Source organism: Colletes gigas, unplaced genomic scaffold (assembly GCF_013123115.1).
Source record: "Colletes gigas isolate AHSC1104 unplaced genomic scaffold, ASM1312311v1 Colletes_gigas_Sc00005, whole genome shotgun sequence".
Classification (NCBI taxonomy): Eukaryota; Metazoa; Arthropoda; class Insecta; order Hymenoptera; family Colletidae; genus Colletes; species Colletes gigas.
In genome coordinates, this window is record NW_025106634.1 from 6458695 (window position 1) to 6477617 (window position 18923).

Consider the following 18923-nt stretch of genomic DNA (forward strand, 5'->3'; position numbering starts at 1 on the left):
GGAAGCGATTCGAAGGACCCAGTACTAGTTACAGCACTGGGTGCGAGGAGGAGAGAGGGATGCGGCTAAGGTTTCTTCGCGTCTCTCTCCCTTCCTCTCGTGTTCCCCCACTTTCCGAAATATAGATTAATAAGGGTAACGGGGTAGCCTGAAGAAGGGGTGTGCTAGCCGAAGGGTGTTGCGTAGCAAGTAAGAGGAATTGCCGCGATAAAAGAAGCTCGAAAGATCGTAAAAGACGTATACGATCGAAAAGGATGGCCACGGAATAAACGAAACACACAGAAGCAATACCCGGTGGAAAGAGAGCATGTAACGGGAACAGGGGTTGGCGAGTGGAAGGGAGAAAAGGGATGGTACCGACGGCAGTGAGGAAGCAGTAGCGCCTTTAAAGATGGCTTCCGTGGGTAGTAGCGTGCCGTGTAGCTTCCAAGCATAAAAATGATCGAAAACCCTTACGAAGCCGCCAGTGTCGGATAGTTCGCACGGTAGAGACGGTGGAAAGGATAAAATACTCGTTCGCGGTGTGTCGCCGCGGATCGCCGTAAGAATGTTCGCGATTTCGGAGCACTCGGCCGCTTGAAGAGGCGAGAAGAAGGATCTATCTCGGCGTGATGAGAGAGAGCAGGGGAATATAGCGGTGCTCGTCATTCTACCCCGTCTCGAGTGACAGTTGCTTACGTAACGGATTATTCTCGCTATGATAACGATATTCCAGCCGCGGACGTGAAACAAGAAACTATTTTACCAGGTTATTCGCGGCGCTGGCCAGCAGCAATCCGCTAGAAATAAGCATCGCGACTGACCTGAATTTTCACTGTCTGTTGTCGCGATATCGCGCACCACGTCACTGCTCGACGCTCCGCTCATCGTTATCTTTGTCTCGGATACGCCGGAAAACCACGTCCGAGCATTTTTCGGTCGAATGAAATTATGACAGCGGCGCTCGTCATGGAAAACGTGAATTGGGATCCTGGTGAGTAAACGGCGCATCGTAAACTAGCCGCTAGCGTTATTTTACCCTTTGTTTTCGCCGTTTGTTCTTTAAGCGACGCGTTACAAACGCCACATAGACTTAACGAACAATCCTGCCTACCCGCGCGTCGCGTACGCGGATTTTTACCGGTACGCGAAACTTGGAAAAACTTTAACGCGCCGCACACGACAGGTGCTTCGCGTCTATTTCTGTCGGAAAGTTTCAAAACGGTTTCACGCGAGCATTTTAAGTATACAATTGTAACAGAATAGCTATTTACTACCTACCCGTGTCCGCGTGTATTTTTACTATTCCTGAACGTTTGTCGCGCATTATTAACTCGCGAACGGAAACGTTCAGCGAGCGCAAACCGTTAAGTTCCCCTTTTCAGCGAAAAGAGTCCCTCGAAGCGGTCGCAGGAAATTAATTTATCGATCAGGTGCTAAATGTGTCGTGAACTGGATGTTTCCGTACCGTTCTCGAACCACGCCGAGATTCTTTTACAATACGAACGCCGATAAGAAACCGTGCACCAACGCCCGCGACTTTCGACGAACGATCGGCTACGTAGGATTTCGATTTTCGAGTAGGTTGAACGATCGTTGTCTCGTTTTCAGCGTTGTCCAAGCTCCTGAATTCTCTGCAGGAGAACAAGAACGAAATACCGAGCTGCACCGAAGAGGAGTTCGGATTCCTCAGCGATTTATTGCAGTCCAAGGAGTTGAACGCGTTGGTGAACGTTCACAATAAGATTGTGAACAATGTCAAGGACGACAAGTTCTTCCCGGTGCTCTCGAATTCCATGGACATCGACATCGAGGTTTTAGACATGCTATCGACCAAGACGCATCTCTCCAAGGACTGCAAGGAGCTCTTCCATCTACTCCAAAAACCTCACATACAGGTACTACATAAAATTTCAAATTTTCTAAGTTCCTTTTTAGTAGAGATCCAAAACCCGTATGCTTGTCGTTATTCTACTGTCTCTTTCGCCCAAATCGATATAATACCGAGATTGCTAGGATACCGAAACCAAAATAATTGGTATAGCTAAAACGTGCCCGAGATTTTTGTTAAACCGTACAGCTCCTTTTATATTATCCAGAGAAATGCAAGTTGCATCGATGTCTGAACAATTAATGGGAGAGAAACGTTGTCGCAGGGTCTATTGTGCGCCCACGATTCGGTTGCCCAGAAAGACTACTACCCCCGGTTGCCGGATATACCTCTGGAAGTCGACGAGGACGAGGAGACGGTGAAGATCGTGCAGCTGGTCAAGTCGAACGAGTCCTTGGTACGTCAGATAGGCCGCACGTTCGGTACTTAGAATGTTTTTGAGGTTTTCCCCTTGATTAACATGGTAAAGAGAGGATGTAGTACAAACTGATGGCTCACGATCGACGGAGCCGAATAAGGATAGAGAAACAACTAGAGATAGCGTAACCGTTTTAGCGTAATCACGTCGATTTGCATGGGAACTTGATCCTGATTAATCCTTTGTACCGACGTAGACGCGTCGTGTTCCCGTAATAAGTACCGTAGTATCGAATACATATCCTCGAGCATCGCGCGAGCGATGCTCAAAAACACTTCTTAAGTAATCACGTGTTTCTTTCATCGTCAAACTTGCTTCGAAGTGTGGCACTGGCATTGAACCGATCGTGGTAAGTCGCCTTCAAGCCAAAACATGTACAGGCCTGTAAACGTTTTTATACGTATCGTCGATTCGCAGTACGATTTTATAGCGTTTTAGTTCTCATTCTTTGTTTTTCTTTTCGTTTACGTTCTCCTTGTTTTCTTTTCTTTCGAGTTCGTTAGGTATCTAGTTAGAATAAATTTTTTTTTTATCCACTCTGCGATCTCCATACTGGAATGAGAATAGAGCGTGGGCGATAAACGAGCTGTAAATAGAACGCTGTTTGTTTTCCTTTACACTAATTCGTTGATTTCGCTTACATCTTACTTTACACACCCTGCGTCCATTTCAATCCCCCGTTGTTTTGTGTTTTTCTGTTTGTGATTTTTGCTTGTAAATAAAACGATTTCTCTATCGTAACAATTGTATCCTATGTTATTGTCCCGCATGTCCTCGTGTAAGTGTCGCTGATCTCTCGAGGTAACGCGACGCCGAATTTTCTTCGAATTTCCCGCGAAATTTCTCCCGGCGTCGTCGTATCTCGAGAAATTCCAAGCGAACGAGCGTCTGCACCCGACACCTTTGAACGCTGTCGCGGTTTTCGATCGAGTCACGTATCCGCGCGTACGATCGACGAATACGGTCGCGCGACAGCTTCGATCGAGCGCGTGCGTGATCGATGCTCATCTTTTTTTTTTTATTCTTTTTTTTTTTTATTATTTTTTAAGAGAAACGAAGGCGCTCCGTAACACGCGCGACTTACAACGCAATGAAAAATATTAGTTTGCACGTTGACAATAGGGGGCGACGATAAAAACGTGCGAGCTCACCGGCAAGATCATGATAGCGCGAATAATGCATGGCGGCGCGGCCGATAGATCCGGCCTCATTCACGTTGGGGACGAAGTCTGCGAGGTCAACGGCATCAGCGTCGAAGGAAAAACTCCGGACGGCGTTCTTAGAATACTGGTAGGTCGCTGCTTATCTCTCACCTTTCACCGGGTATTTCGATCTGGACGAAAATCAGACGGTTCTATCGAAAACCTAGATCGGAATGCCCCCTTCGTAACGCCGCTTCCTTTTGCGATCGAGCGTTTCGTTCCTCGATCAAAATTATCCTAGTGCGTGATAATTGCGCGCATAAAAGACACGTGTCGTATCTTTCAGCAAAATTCGGAAGGTACGATCACGTTTAAAATAGTGCCAGCGGACAGCAAAGGTGGTATTCGGGAGAGCAAGGTAAGTCCCAGAAAGCACAGAGTCCCCTCGTCCAACGGGAAACGTTTTCGAAAGCCTCTCCGGTTGGACGAGGACCCTAAACCCCGAAGAACGGTTTAAAAGAAACTGTTGTTGCGCGACAGGTGCGAGTGAGAGCGCACTTTTCGTACAAGGCCACCGAAGATCCTTACACGCCTTGCAAAGAAGCTGGACTGGAGTTCGCGAAAGGCGACGTTCTCCACATCGTCAGCCAGGACGACGCTTATTGGTACGACTCCAATGCCTAGATTCGTTGTTTCACCAACTATTACGCCAGTATTACGCCCCAATTATATTCGTTTCGAAATAGGTGGCAGGCCAGGCGCGAGGGTGATCGAAATACGAGAGCTGGCCTGATCCCCAGTAGAGCTCTTCAAGAAAGACGAATTATTCTCGAGAGACAGCAAAAGGAAAAGACCGACGACGACAATATAAGTAAGTCACGCGGTGCGCGGCGAAACATTGGATCATCCTGGAGCCGTTCGCGCGGCTTACGTTTTAAAACAACTCCATCGAAGTTCGATATTTTAATCATTAACGGCTTTCATCGCTTGCAATTTCCCAACGTTCTGCTCCATTTTTTCTAGTTTTAACGTGATTTGCAAGTTTACGAGCGAATACTAACGAACTGTAACGTTAACGCTAACGAAAATAAAAAGGAAGACTAAAACGATGACTGTCGGGTTTGTGACTTCAACGAGCTCAATGAGATTACGCGACGATTCCGTGAGCTGGTCACGGCTGATCTTAACGTATGATGGCCTGACGACCTAACCGTCGGTTAGGCTTGTGTTCTATTCCAGTGTCTTTGCCTTCATTGTGCCCCGGTCCCAGTACCTCTTCGCACGCCTCGTCTACAAAGTGCAACTTACAGGGGGTAAAAACTAAAAAAATCATGTATGACGCTGCAGAAAACGACGATTTCGACCGGGAAGAAATACCGACCTACGAAGAGGTCGCGAAGCTCTACCCGAGGCCGGGTCTGTACCGACCCGTGGTTCTGATCGGACCACCGGGAGTTGGCAGGAACGAGCTCAAGAGGCGGCTCATGGCCACCGATCCCGATAAGTACAAGACGCCCGTGCCTTGTAAGTTTCATCCCCCCAACCTTATTTAGCCCCACTAACTTCGTATTAAATTTCATCTCGAAGCCCGAGTAAAACGGAAATTCCCACCTCGAACGATCCCCTTCGTATCAAATTATTCGTCTTCGTTTGCAGATACCTCGAGGCCACCGAGACCCGGCGAAGTAAACGGCAAAGAGTATCACTTCATGAGCCGTGAAAAGATGGAAGAGGAGATCAACGACGGAAAGTTTATAGAGTACGGCGAATACAAGGGTAACCTGTACGGTACTAGTTCCGAGAGCGTCAGCTCGCTAATAAACGCTGGATACGTGTGCCTGTTGAACCCGCACTATCAAGCCCTTAAGATGCTTCGAACACCGCAAACGAAACCGTACGTGATTTACGTAAAGCCACCGAGGTTCGAGATATTGAAGGAGACGAGGAACGACGCCAGGGCAAGGTCCACCTTCGACGAGAGCAACTCGCGCGGTTTCACGGTAACCAATTATTTCGAAACGGAAACGTATCCCTTTTCGACCGCTTCTACGATCGTTCTCGTTTTTTTCAGGACGAGGAGTTTAACGAAATCCTGCACAGCGCAGCCAGGATAGAATTTCTGTACTCGCACCTGTTCGACGAAGTGATAGTGAACGCTGACCTTCCCATGGCGTTCGAGCAGCTGGTGAACGCGGTTCATCGAGTAGAGTCGGAACCTCTCTGGGTGCCTGCTTCGTGGGTTCAATAAATTATGCTTAGACCGAGGACAAGTTGGTCGCGTACAAGCAACAATATGTTTGGATACGTTACGCTCCCAACGCCGGACCTTATCACACACTTTCGTCGATGCTTCTTTCCCTCAGATTTTTCAGTAAAACGAATTCGTATTTTATCGTTCACTCCTCCATGACGTTTCCATCCTTGGGCATGTATAAGTGTTTTGCTGCGTAAGTTCCACGTTCGATTCGGGTTAAAGGAACATTTTCTTTCACGTTGGGCATAGATTCTCGAACCAGGTAGTCGAAAAATACCGATTACGTCTCCTTTACGTAGAATCTTTACTGCCATTAAACGTTTGCGATATCGACGGAAGGTTCTCGCGTCTCCGATCTTGTCGCGAGCGGCCAAGTTTCGAAGTGTATTTCGGGGAGGGCAGGCGAACCGCGTTGAACTTGTTGCCGTAAGTTTTGGGATCAACGATTGCAAATGGAAGATCGAACGCGATCCGGAATTTTCGGGCATCGGAATCGACGCGTCACCTTTGATCCCAATTGTTGTTGATTGTTGCCAAATATAAGTATCTTACCTAGAACACGGTGGGTATCGTCTCACGATTATTGTATTTTCCACTCGATCAGCATTGCCACGATATTGCTATTTTTTTCATAATTAAACGGCTGCCAGCGCGAGGAAAATTTATGCGCGCTATCGCGTCGGCGTTGCATTGAATAGTTCATCCTCGATGTAAACTCTGTATGTTACCGAAATATAGCATTACACTTTGAAATACTTGTTACTGTTTTTCCTATTCCGTTTCGAAGGCTTTCTCATTTTTTACCCTATCGTTCAAGCTTGAAACGCAGAAATAACCGAAAGACACCTTTTATCGTCCAGAGGAAATTAACTTATTTCCTGCGCAAAGTAATTTTCTAGGAGCGACGTTAGTAAATCTTGTAGCAGCGAATTTTTTAGCATTCGTCCGCCAGCGATAATTGTCAATAACGCGGTAAAAATGAATTACGAGAAATTGTCGATCCGTGAACTGTATACCCGCTAAATCGCATGCCGACGATTGCACTATCTTTGAAGCTGATACGTTGTCACGAGAAGGCACGAAAACCGATCCTTTTCACGTTGCCAGCATTGATTTTCAAACACGCGCAATCTTCGCGCCTCTTCCGATATTCAAGGTATCTTTAGTACAGTATTAAAAAGTAACGTACTCTATCGATCCCTCCTGACGATATATAATTCAATCGAGGACACTCGTAACGTTTCTTGCAGATATTTTATTGCAAATTTGGCAAGCGTTATTTGATTGAAATTATTTAGGAAACGTTATCGATCAAAATTACGGGAATATTTTTGATAGAATTTCGCAGTGCGACCGCGATCAATTTCAGCGTACCGTTTTCAGGGACGAGAGCCGTTCGATATCGTCGCGAAGCCGCAAGAAAACCCGTAGACATGGTAAAAAGAAAACGAAGGATTGACGCACTTCCGACGAAATTCGTGTTTCACGTTTACTCGAGGGCGAGTAAAAACAAATCGACCGGGACGAAACCAAGAAGTATTGGTTTCTTTAACTCGAGCATGGGTAGTTTGAAAACGTATTTACGCAACGCACACTACTCTCCGCGAACAGCTAGGAGGCTGGTAACGCGAAGCATTCGAAACACTATTTTTAGTAGACTCGGATTTTCTAATTGATCTTGAATCATCGGAGCTTTCGAGCACGTGCGTACGGATCGCATCGGGTGGCCGCGTGTTACCGTACCAAAATAGATCGTAACGATATCGAGGGAGACACACCTCAAGTGCAATAAACAATTCGACATTACCCATTTATTCGATGTTCTACGATCGAGGGAGCGATCGCGATCGTTCAAGGTACTTGGCCGAGCAACTTGCAGTCCTTGGTGGGGAAAAACTAAATTACTTTTGTTCTCCATTGAGCAGGTATCGAGGAGTAACACCTGGCTCGAGTCCGCGGCTGCGCGAACGGAAGAGCGTGCGGATACGACCCTCGTGATACTTTGAGAGCGAGGGTGCGAATTAAACTTTGGCCCAGTACTCAATCAACCCTTACACGAGCGGATCACTTCGTAACGGTTGCTCGATGGAATTAACGACGCCTCGGTACTTCGTCGACGATACGTTTTCTATACGAGGCTGGAAATTTCAAACGCGTAGCTGCTTCCTAAACGGCGATTGTATTTTTTAACGGTACGCTGTCGCGAAAGAAAACGCAACCGCGAAGCTTGCACGCTCGCGGGAACTCGACGATGTAGCGCTTCGATGGACGAAACCAAAACAGGTAAAATCCTTTCTCGAACTAAATTTTTCAAAATAAAACTTTGCGAAAGAATAACGAGCGCGTCGTCTCGTTTAAAATTTTATTTTACGGTTATTTTCGCGGAACAAGACGGTCGCGGAAGAGACGATCTACAGCGAGGAATATTTATTTTTCAGCTGCTCATCGCGGATTAAAGGACCACTAACGAGTTACGGTCATGAGATATTAAGCGACAAATTTACGGATCCCAACGGCTCGGTGTCGACCTCGTTTAAAATTAAACCGAACCTGGTCACCAGAGGAAAGAACTTTCTTACGTGGAAATGGGAACCGATCCATCGATCGTGGCTCTCGGTATCGTACAACAAGGTTCGCAGGAATTTGTCACCGAGGTTATTGCCGGCCTCGAAATGTGTCAATGACACGGTGCCGCACGTGATTATCACCAAGGCACCATTATTATTCTAGATGAACTCGCGTGCGTGCTATTGACATCGGCAGCCTTCACCGGTTCGTCGGGTTCCCTTATGAATTTTCATTAATCGTGTGTTGTATTTGGGGGAACAGGACCTGCAACGCGCCTCTTAATAATACCTTTAAAATGGCCGTACTGCTAGACTGCTCGTCGTTCCCAGAGAAACTTGTTTACCAGAAAATTACGTACCAAATGTTCGAGTGTTATTTTTAAGAGAATTCGAAGAAACGTAGATTTCACGCTTTGGTTGTTCTCAAAGTACGGCCAATCATCGTCGGAAAACACGCCCAACTAAAAGCTAATCAAACGTAACTTCCGTTTCATGCAGGTATTCGCGTTTCTCGGTAACAAAGTTACGAGTCGAAACAACGTTGCTTTATAGATCGGTCCAAGAACACGATCGTTTTAAAAAGCTCTAAACTCGCGACTGTTTTAAAAGGAAAATGAAAACTTACCTTCAAAGAAATAAGCTTCGATCTTGATTATGTTTTAATCGTAAGCAGATTAAATTGCGGAAAGTCACGAGCGGTGGTTCCATCAAGGTCGTGTTTCTTCTTTTAATCAGTTTGCAATTTCTTATCGCCACGAGCAGCGTCCTCTGAAAGAAACGATTTTTATTATACCATTCTACGATATAGGAAATGATAAAAATTCTTCTCAGGGATTAAGAAAATATCAGAGCTCCTTCTTTGTTAGTATCTTCGCGCATAATGAGATAATATTGTTTGTTGCGCAAAGTTTCAGCTCCCGTCCATCGAGACCTCTTCAACTATAATATTATCATGAAATTCATAATAAACGATTAGCGAAGAGGGAGCCAAGATGCAGATTAATATGAAGTTTACGGGAAACCCCGGGCACTAATATTAGTAAAAGAATATTAACAAACAAGGAGCGGATATTTTCTCGAATAAACAGAATTTATATTTTTGTTAACGTTAAGCTGGCGAATTTGAAATATCGCTCAAACGCGAAAAGCATGCAACCTTCCTCAAACTTGACAGGTGGAATGAAAATAGCTTCTTTGTAACTTTATCTTCATTTCTCAATAATGCCATAACTTCCTCGTGCCGCGAGCGCAAATTCGAATTTCCGCAGACAAAATACGCTTTAATTATTTTTGTTCGCGACCATCGTTTATGCTCCTTTCTTCTTGACAGATGTTTCGCGGAATACATTTTCAATTTCCGAAAAGCAACGTAAAACGCATAACGCGCTAGCGCGGCCGCTATCATTCTCTAATTAGAATTCGCAAAGAAAAACCGCTCGAACGACTCGGATTAGTCACGACGTAAAAATAGGAAATATTAAATAACAATCTAAAATTGTTTCCCGCGCGCCACTGTACAACGCTCGAAATTTATTCTGCAATGAAATCGATTTATTTCGTCTCTTCCATCTCTGTCGCCTTCTCTTTTTCATCTTATATCCGCGCTAAAGAGTCTACGCGAAAGTAAAGAGAGAAATTTAAGCTGTGAAATGTGAATTACCGAAAATCACAATTGTAAATACATCGGATGATATCTTGGTGTGGGGAATTTTCAGCGTACGAGGCTCGACGATCGACAATGACTTTGAGAGATCGTTAAACGTTTGAGAGTTTCGTCGAAGACGGCATAATCGATAGATTCTCGTGCATAAGAGGATTCAAAATATTGGCTTAACGCCAAAGATGAGGACGACAAGACTCTCGGGCAAGTGTAACGCAGCCAAAATAAGCACCAGCAAAAAGACGAGTGAACGCGGTCGCGTAAAGCTAGCTCTACGAGAGCGTCATCGCGTTCGTGAGTACCTATCGACACTGGGATCACGAGTCCTGATGACAAAAACCTACAAAATGAATCGAACGCGTCTCGAGCTGGCCGTCGACGCGATACCGTGTCTCGTTCGAAGATAGTTAACGCGATCGTGTTTCTCAAACGGCCGAACAAGAGTCGGAAAAACATTTCCGTGGAGCTGTTTGAACGGGGACCCGAGGGGGAAGAGCCGTTTCCACGATCGCGGCAACATGTTACAACGAATAGAGGACGATCAATCTGTTTAACGTCGTTTCGACCGCTGGCCGTGTTTACAGTACTCGATGAAGCCTGCTGGATCGTCGATGGCGTGGAATCGAGGGAACAAAGTGACAACGAGCAACGAGACCGTCTCCAGGAGGACTTCTTTGTCCAGTGGAATCAAGTACGACATCGGAGACAGCGTGCTTCTATCTACGGTGCAACGGAACGCTCGCCAAGTAAGCGATCTACTCGTGTTTCTCGACGTTTGCGTTTCTCTGCTTTGCTTTCTGCTTGCGTATAAAGCGAGCCTCGAAACGCGTCATCGCCGCCAAACTGATTTAAGCGTCGTTTATAAACCATTTCGCTCGTAGATCGCGCGCCGGACCTGTACCGTGATTTTTTTTTCACGATCGATGAGTTTAGCCGGGCATTTCTCAGCGTGGGTTTCACGTCCCACAGGTGGGCACTTTTTATTATTTAAACAGCCGATCGGAAAATTCCATTTAACTTCACCGACGATAAAAAGATAATTTTATTCTGGTCTATTCGTCGCTTCACCCTTATATTGATTTTTTCGACGCGTCGCTAACCACCTTTAAGAATCAACCGTTACAGTTTAAAAATTAATTCGTTGTTCCCTCTCTAAGATCCAAGACGAATTAATCCGAACTACTATATCCCGTATACTAAATAAATAAATATCGTAACATTGTTTCGAGCCGGTCGCAGAGCAAAGAGCCAAGAAAATCGAAGGCACATGCGCTCAAATCGCGGAGTAGGTTGCGTACGCGAGATCGGAGTACATGTGCCTTCGACTGCCTTGACTCTGTAGTCTATACGTGGTTCTTGACGCGGAACAGTCAACCCCTGATATCTCTAATTAGAGTCGATCTGAATTTATTTATTCAACCGGTCTAAGAGAAGAGAAATTAATCTCGAGGGTTCATCGAAAGAGGAAACGTCGCCCCCCCGGATATCGATAATATATCGAACTTTAATAGCCACCGACCGTCTCGTCGAGCTACTCGACGAGTTAACCGACATATAAATAGCGATTAGTCGAAACGGATACGGTAGAACTCGCGTGCACGTCTTGCGAGGCGATCCGGAAGGCACGACTCGCCGTCCAAGGAACTTCTCCTACTCCGGGACGCACCGACACTTGCCGCTCCGCGATCCGCGATCCGCGACACGGACGCGTCAGTGATTTCCGAGAGTTTCCGCGGGAACGTTCGAGTTTCAACGCGCTTTTCCCTCCCCGGAAGCTCCACCGCCAACGAACCTTCCGCGTTTATCGCAAGTGTTCGAGTACCATTTCGTTCGTTACCTTTTTGCTATCTTCCGGTTACCCCTAACCAGCACTCAACTTTCGCTTCGTTTCCTCTATATTTTTGAGTATCGTTGATCGAAACTCTTTGCGTCGATGATCAAGAAAAATATTCTGTAAGTTTAAATATAGAATCTGACGCGCAATCAACCCCTTGTTGTACGATTTGATCACAAGTTTCGAACGTGGTTGTTTAACTTTTGTTTGAATTTGTTCGCGGAACCGTGTTGATTGTAATATATCAGAGTTGGCGTAAAGAGATCACGACAAGGGGTTGAGGGGAGGTCCGAAGGAGTGAGGCGTATAATGTGGAGGGATGATTCGAACAGAAAGCAAGACGGATTGTCGAGGAGAGCTGGCAGGTAAACGGTCTCCAGTCCGCGCGGGTAAAGTGCAACTCTTCGCTAAAGGGCAGTACCTGCAAAGTGAACAACTACAGCATCGTCGCCTCTAGGGGAGAGCTCGCTCGAAATAACTGCGCGGCGAGAGAGACGCCGGCGCCGTGCATCGTTAACAAGAAGAGCAGGGCGATCCTCGACGCGAGCACCCGCGCCAAACGCCGTGATAGCTTTCTCGACGAGGAGTTCTCGGCCAAACAGCTCCCCCAGGACGCCGCAGGATCGAACGACCTCGGAAGGATACAGAAAGCCATTCGCAAGTCGTTCTCCGTTCCTATAAATCTAACAGAAGGTACGCCATTTTAACGTTCGTAGTTTTCCCTAAATCCCCGAGTCCTGCTTGCCACGCTGTTTCTACAAAACCGTAAAATACATTTCTTTTTTAAAATCAGAATACAAAAGTTTTTGAGTCGAGCTTACGGACATTTAAAATTTGCGGAAATAACGGAGTTTCTATTCCCGAGCGATAAAAGTATCGATCGAAGGTTCTTCGATGAACATTTTTGAAACGAAAGAAGCAGCGATTGGCAAGGACGACCACCGTGAAAGTATCTATTGCAAAGCGATGATGCTAACTGGTTCTGGACGGTCAGCCGACCTTGGAAAATGTCAGTCCACGACGGAAATTGCTTCCTTTCAGGCCTTTCAGCGGCGGAGAAGACGAGACGAAGGGCGACCGAGGAGGGTATTCTGAAAAGGTCTTCGGCTTTTTTGGCGAATCTCACCCACTCCGCGAGCAGAATCGCGAACGGTTCCTCGAAACAAGAGAAACCCTGCTCGAACGCGTACCGTTCGGGCGCCTCGCCTAAATACTCTACTCTGAAGGGATACTTCTCGATCCTGAGCAGCGTCCCTAGCGACCAGCAGCCACCACTGCGACGCTCGCCGAGCTTTCAAACGCTGCCGGTCGAAAGGAAGAAGAAAAGCCCCGCTCGCGTGAAGAAATCCGTGTCGTTCAGTTCGGACACGAGCTTCGAGGAAAAACGCTTGCCTTTCAAAAGAACCGCTGTTCACGACGTCAAGGTCTACCACAAGGGAGTCTTGCAAGGTACACCCCGCGTTTATACCGCTTTCACCCCGCCCCCCAATTGCAACGGCACTTCCGCGAGATTAGAGTCAATAAAAAGAACATTACGATCGCGTTTACTCTCTTGTTATCATATCCCCGTCCTCGTTCTCGCCATCGATCTACGAAGAATATACTTCCTCGGCTTGGTCGCCTTTTCCGGCCGCGGCCGCGGATTAGCGCGTCGTTCTTAACGTCATTGTTTTCTTTGGAAATCCTTCAAGGGGACGGATCTATATGCACGGTGCTTCGAATGCGCGAACAAAGGAACCAGTAATTGAAAAACAATACGACGCGTCGGACGTACGCGAAATCTCTTCATTTTTTTTCACACGGTTTTCGCCAAATTACGTAAACGTACGCGACTCGAACCGACGGCCTATTTATTGGTTCATCTATTTTCACGCGTTACGAAACGAGGGCTTCGGAAAAAATTATTTTAGCCCGCGTCTAACGTTTCTTCAGATCGCAGCGCGCTCGACGATAAGATCGTAAAAGTGCCACCGTCGTGGGAAACACCCTCCGAGGGCCGTTCGGCCCTTCTGAGGGCGGCCAGGGATGCCGACGACACGGCTCTCCATCAGATCGCCGCACGGGTCCGAAAATTTGGATTCGGCGACATGGACGTTAACGTGGTCGATAGCAGCGGCAGGGTAAGTGGTCTTTCCTCGTGCAACTTTCGAAATTGAATCGCGTAAACGCGCGTTCGATCGAAAACGTCGTTACGACTATCGCCGTTACCAGAAAACTCGAGCGTAAATTTACCAAACGAAACGCACTGAAGGGATAATGGAGTTTCCGCGACGCAAGTGTCGTCGTTTAACAATAAAACGAACGGACGTTTAACAATTACGTTTCAGATTTCGAATTTCACGGAACTCTTAAATATTATTTGCGTCGAATTCGTACGTGTAAACGTCAACCCAACGGATTACGACAGACATATGCGCAACGTCCGTAAATCTAGCGTCGTAGGTAGTCGAGGAACGAAGAGCATTTAATAAAACAGGAACGAGGGAAAGGCGCTATCTTAACGACCGTCGCGCTCGTCTTAATATTCCAAAGTTGCGACGCGTTGCTCGCGTTTCAAATTATTGCCGCAATAGAGTTCCGTGTGTAGAATTTCTCCCGCTGACCGCATTCCATATGCGGCGACATCGTGCTATAATTAAAACAAAATTGTTGTTTGTCCGTTCGAACCGAGTATGCGGTTGGCCCGCGTCGAAACCAGCGAATAGATAGCCGAGACGCGACGCGCGACTGTTTTCAAGCCGATCGACGAATCTTTCGAACTCGTTGTGTCTTCGTATCGACGCGAGGGGTCGTCTTCGTGGCGAAGTTAGTTTTCAGAGGTACCGCGGCTCGTTTCCTTCCGTGACGACTCGATCTGCACGGAACGGGAAACGTAAATTTACACGGCAAAAGGCGCCATCGATATCTTTCGAGGCTCGTTGCGTGCACGGTCCCGGAATCAGTGGTGGTCAAATTTAAAGATGCTACCGACCGAAAAAGGCCTCCAGGTACCAATACGAAAGATAGATTACGTTCACATCCGATCCGGATATTATTTGTTTCTTTTCCTTATTATAACAGACGGAACGAAATACGGGGTTTTCTTTCCAAGTAGTTTTTCTCGCGGGCGATAAATTTATTTCAAGGTTCGTAGATTACGTGCTTATTGTGATTAACCACCTCCGTCGGGCGTACCATCGAATAAAAAAAATAAAGGTTCTCTTTGTAACAGACTACCCCGCAAGTTCCGAATTTAGCACTGCAACTTGAACAATTGAAACATACTATGAAATTTTCTTTTCCCCTGCCAAGTTACGGATCGTATCCTCGACTTGTGACCTAATACATCGTACGTTGCGCGAAAATACGGAAACGAGCGCAATCTGTTTGGGAGTCACTGTTCCAAACGTTTTGGGTCACGGTCGCCGAATCGGTCGAACAAGGGATTAATTAGGTTCTTGCCGGCGATAATGAGTCCGTTCGAGCATCATAACATCGCTTTCGATTGGTATGTTTATAAATTCGGATCGTTGTTATCGTCGAGCTCGCGGATACTCGATGGTTAAATTTGTTAATGGCGACCGATTCTCTGCATCGAAGAATCTTTACGGCTAAACAAATCCGAGGGTTTCATCGATCCCCGGAAAGAATCGGACGGTTCTTTGTTGTGCGAAGCAATTACAGACCCGACGCGTGTTTGCCATAGTCCGCCGGATAAAGTAATAGCGTTTGAGCGATCGCGTCAACGTCAGTAACCACTTAATAAATTGACCCGGGTGACGTACAGCCTATTGTGCATCTTTCTAAGCCAAAGAATACGACGCGAGATTGTGCTGGACGACGAATCCTTTCCACGTTCCAATCTAAATCTACGTTTCTGAGCATTATTGTTCGGTGAATCGCGTAACGTTTGCGTCAGGATCGGGCAAAAGTGTTTGCAAACGCGTTGGAAACAAAAGGGGGAAAGGTAACGGGGCGCTCGACGTCCGTGGTTTAACGCGAAGGAACGAATAACGGTTCCTTTGAAAAGGCGGTTTATGTAATCGACGTGCTTTTCGAGCAAACTTCTGAGCAAGCCATCATCGAGGTTGTTTGTTTGCAATGCCAGACCGCCATAAGCTACATGGCTGGGAACGGTGCCTCGGCGATGTTGGAGCTGGCTCTGTCGTGCGAGGGGGTGGATCCGAATATTCCCGACAACGAAGGCAACACGCCTCTACATTTCGCCGCGCAAGCGGGTAAGCGATCACATTATGCTTTAAAAGGAACAGGATGGGACAAAGTGTTTTGGTTTTGCGCGAAATTCCGTACGCTAGATTGATAAAAGGGGGCGCCGGGTTAATAAATATTTGTAAACCCGTTCGGTACGAAAATAAGAAGATTCGATTCCGATCGAGTTACGTACGTCCTTCGCGGACAATTGCTTCCGCCTTCCGTCTCAGTGCTCGTATCGTCGACTACGATCGAAAGAACGCGGCCACGTGGCGGGCATAAACTTTGTAAACAAAACGTTTCTCGCGCCGTTAGAAAATAATATCTGATGCTCGATACGAGCGTAACGTCGAGCCGTGGACGCGCGACGCCCGTAAGGATGCCGTCGCGTCACCGGCCGCCAGAAATAGGTAACTGGCGTACTCGGCTACTTGAAACACGCGTGGTTTGCGGTGACGTACGTACCTCGACCGACGTTTCAAGCCAAAACGCGGTCGAACGTTACGTTTGCTTGAAATATGCGGGCACTCGAATCTTCGAAGGACGCCGGTTAACTCCGTACCCGATTTAATGCACGCCCCGTTTCCTTCGATCCAGGCCAAACGGAATGTCTGAACATACTCCTCCAAAGGTGCCAGGACATCGAGGTCGACGCTAGAAACGCGTCGGGTTTCACCCCGTTGATGAAGGCAGCCCTTCAAGGGAGGACCAAGTGCGCTAAAATTCTCTTGTTCGCCGGTGAGCATCGATTCCCTTTTCTTCTCTTTCCGCCGTTTAAACATTTCCTAACGCGCTGGATGATTCGTTTCTCATAGGGGCGAATCCAACCTTGAGAGACCACGGGAGAGGATTAAGGGCGGAACAGTGGGCCAGATTCTGCGGAAGATACGTTTGCGCCGAGGTGATCGAGAGGTTCGCCAGGCACCGGCTTTTGGAAAGGTCCACGTCGTGTCGATGGGGCAGCGAGCCCGAATTAGCGGCCAAAGTACTGCAGGGGAAGGTAAATGCGTTTCAGAGTGGAAACAACGCAACGCGCGAGGGTGCAGAGAGAATAATGAATAACAATCGATACAGTTGATGCCCATTCCTACGGCTCCCATGCAACCGCCGTCCTCGGGGCTGAAATCGAAGATAAGAAGGGTCTTTCGGACCACTTCTGGACCAAATCGAAATTTCTCGCTGGTTTCGCAGCTGACCAGCGCGGCCCTTTGCGCCAGCAGTCCCGCTTTACCGAAAGCCAGCGAAGTCCCTCCCGTGGTGAAAAGTCTTCTTCGACCTCTGAGCGTCCCGCAGTTAAGGTATGCATTCGAACCTGTTCCCTCGTTTTCGATCGATCTCTCAGCTATGTTCATATCGTCTTTCGTACCTTTCAGAGTGACGCTAGTATCCCCGCAAGACTTTATCGAGCAGTCCAAGGACAAGTTTGGATCGAATTTCACGGAAAAGATCGAGAACGCGGCGGTGAAGCCATCGCGGTCGAAGAAGAAGAACAAATAGATGGATAAAATTAATTAGAAAATTGGCTAGCGAACAAAGGTACGGAAGTCAAGGAAGATTACGTTCGTTACGTGTCTCCGGAGATAATATTTTCGATAAATGATTCGCGCGGACTCCGATTTTACTGCAGTTCCTATCGATCGACGTAATCTCCGCTCAATCTATGAATCTACGAACGTTTTCGAGTACGCCCGATGAACATTCGTGTATTCACTAACGTTGCGTAGACGTTCGCAAAGCCAGGGATCAAAAGGAGAGATAAATCATCCTTTTCCTTCCAACGCGGTTGATTTAAGTGCCGTTGTACGTTGTAAGCGTTGCTGCAAACTGTTTTCGATGGAAACGGTGAAGTCGAAGGTGTAAACGTTGGAAACGTTCGAACTTATTTTTGGTTTACGATCTCGATGGGCTGTACCGACGAGCATGAGCGCGTTAAACGCGTCGAAATTCAGGAACACCAAAGAATCGACTAGAGTTACGATGACTCATCGAATTCCGCCGACGAGTGGACGAAATAGTTCGAAAATGTTTCTCAATCGCCATCCATCGAATACGAGGCGCAAACATTATACGTGATTTTTTTTTTTTTTAAACCCAACACGCTCACAAGTACGCGAGAGCAACGCGATATTTTATAACTACGCAACGATCGTCGAAAGAACTTTTAAATAAATGTCTTGATATTAAAAATTTTGTACTTATTCGCGCAGCACTTGTTGCGCAGATATTTTTATATCGTCTCGGTTAAGGTAGGTCACAGTTGAACATTGAAATACTATACGGTGCTATTGTTGTTACGCAAACGAGAATTTTTAGGTACTACGCGCACGCTGTTCCTATATTTACACAAACAAATTTACATACACGTATAAACAGTTATGTTCGGCGCTTGCAAGCACAATGCCAATTATTTCGAATCGACAGTGTGTGGCGACAAAAGTACACACTGTTGAAACAAGATACGAGGTAGAATGAGATCGGTAGAAAAAGATCCGAACGTTTAGTCTGTGAGCCCCATCTCTGCAGGGTGTTCGGCCACGCCTTGGAAAAATTTTAATGGTAGATTCTAGAGGCCACAATAAAACGAAAATCAAGAATATCAATTTCTTGATCGAGGCTTAGTTAAAAAGTTATTAAAAAATTTCAAATCATTCTAGAAAAAATATTTACGGTTACGGGGGTCAATTGCAATTATTTTTTGTCAATAGACATACCCCCAAAATCCTACTCACTTTCAAGAAAAAAATTCGAATACGTGGACAAAGTCGACAAAATTAAAAAATTTCAGATCGTTCTGGAAAAAATATTTTTGGTTGCAGGGGTCAATTGCAATCATTTTTTGTCAATAGACATACCCCTGAAATCCTACTCACTTTCAAGAAAAAAATTCGAGTGCGTGGACAAAGTCGACAAAATTAAAAAATTTCAGATCGTTCTGGAAAAAATATTTTTGGTTGCAGGGGTCAATTGCAATCATTTTTGGTGGATAG

The 18923-nt window shown here is 46.5% G+C and overlaps 2 protein-coding genes across 10 annotated transcripts; both read left to right on the forward strand.

Annotated features, from left to right (window-relative positions):
• Positions 1 to 171: 171 nt before the first annotated feature.
• On the forward strand, positions 172 to 6351 carry LOC122394973 (MAGUK p55 subfamily member 7). Of its 6 annotated transcripts, XM_043392206.1 has the most exons (12): positions 172 to 678; positions 749 to 973; positions 1591 to 1877; positions 2136 to 2267; positions 2611 to 2637; positions 3411 to 3578; positions 3777 to 3848; positions 3971 to 4095; positions 4177 to 4301; positions 4652 to 4954; positions 5087 to 5430; positions 5502 to 6351. In XM_043392206.1, exons 2-12 carry the CDS (start codon positions 931 to 933, stop codon positions 5676 to 5678), a joined length of 1803 nt encoding a protein of 600 aa, XP_043248141.1. In that variant the 5' UTR covers positions 172 to 678; positions 749 to 930; the 3' UTR covers positions 5679 to 6351. The 6 variants fall into 6 exon arrangements, with proteins under 6 accessions (XP_043248141.1, XP_043248140.1, XP_043248143.1 ...); XM_043392205.1 differs by having other exon boundaries at positions 172 to 973; XM_043392208.1 differs by having other exon boundaries at positions 172 to 973; positions 4778 to 4954.
• A 1388-nt stretch (positions 6352 to 7739) lies between these two features.
• Positions 7740 to 17467, forward strand: LOC122395065. Of its 4 annotated transcripts, none has more exons than XM_043392370.1 (11): positions 7740 to 7967; positions 8123 to 8456; positions 9967 to 10657; positions 12078 to 12438; positions 12787 to 13194; positions 13678 to 13865; positions 15833 to 15962; positions 16534 to 16674; positions 16752 to 16936; positions 17011 to 17234; positions 17310 to 17467. In XM_043392370.1, the coding sequence occupies exons 3-11, from the start codon at positions 10502 to 10504 to the stop codon at positions 17431 to 17433; spliced, it is 1917 nt and encodes a 638-aa protein (XP_043248305.1). In that variant the 5' UTR covers positions 7740 to 7967; positions 8123 to 8456; positions 9967 to 10501; the 3' UTR covers positions 17434 to 17467. The 4 variants fall into 4 exon arrangements, with proteins under 4 accessions (XP_043248305.1, XP_043248303.1, XP_043248304.1 ...); XM_043392368.1 differs by having other exon boundaries at positions 8123 to 8338; positions 10496 to 10657; XM_043392369.1 differs by having other exon boundaries at positions 8123 to 8315.
• The last annotated feature ends 1456 nt before the right edge of the window (positions 17468 to 18923 follow it).

What these genes read in the sequence shown, in the direction of transcription:
- LOC122394973 (XM_043392205.1), top strand. Translation starts at nt 931, where the DNA reads ATGACAGCGGCGCTCGTCATGGAAAACGTGAATTGGGATCCTG. An exon ending in ACGGCGTTCTTAGAATACTG is followed by an intron (nt 3,579 to 3,776) that starts GTAGGTCGCTGC and finishes CGTATCTTTCAG; the next exon opens with CAAAATTCGGAAGGTACGAT. An exon ending in GTACAAGACGCCCGTGCCTT is followed by an intron (nt 4,955 to 5,086) that starts GTAAGTTTCATC and finishes CTTCGTTTGCAG; the next exon opens with ATACCTCGAGGCCACCGAGA.
- LOC122395065 (XM_043392368.1), top strand. Translation starts at nt 8,270, where the DNA reads ATGGGAACCGATCCATCGATCGTGGCTCTCGGTATCGTACAACAAGGT. An exon ending in CCACAAGGGAGTCTTGCAAG is followed by an intron (nt 13,195 to 13,677) that starts GTACACCCCGCG and finishes ACGTTTCTTCAG; the next exon opens with ATCGCAGCGCGCTCGACGAT. An exon ending in TGGTCGATAGCAGCGGCAGG is followed by an intron (nt 13,866 to 15,832) that starts GTAAGTGGTCTT and finishes TTGCAATGCCAG; the next exon opens with ACCGCCATAAGCTACATGGC.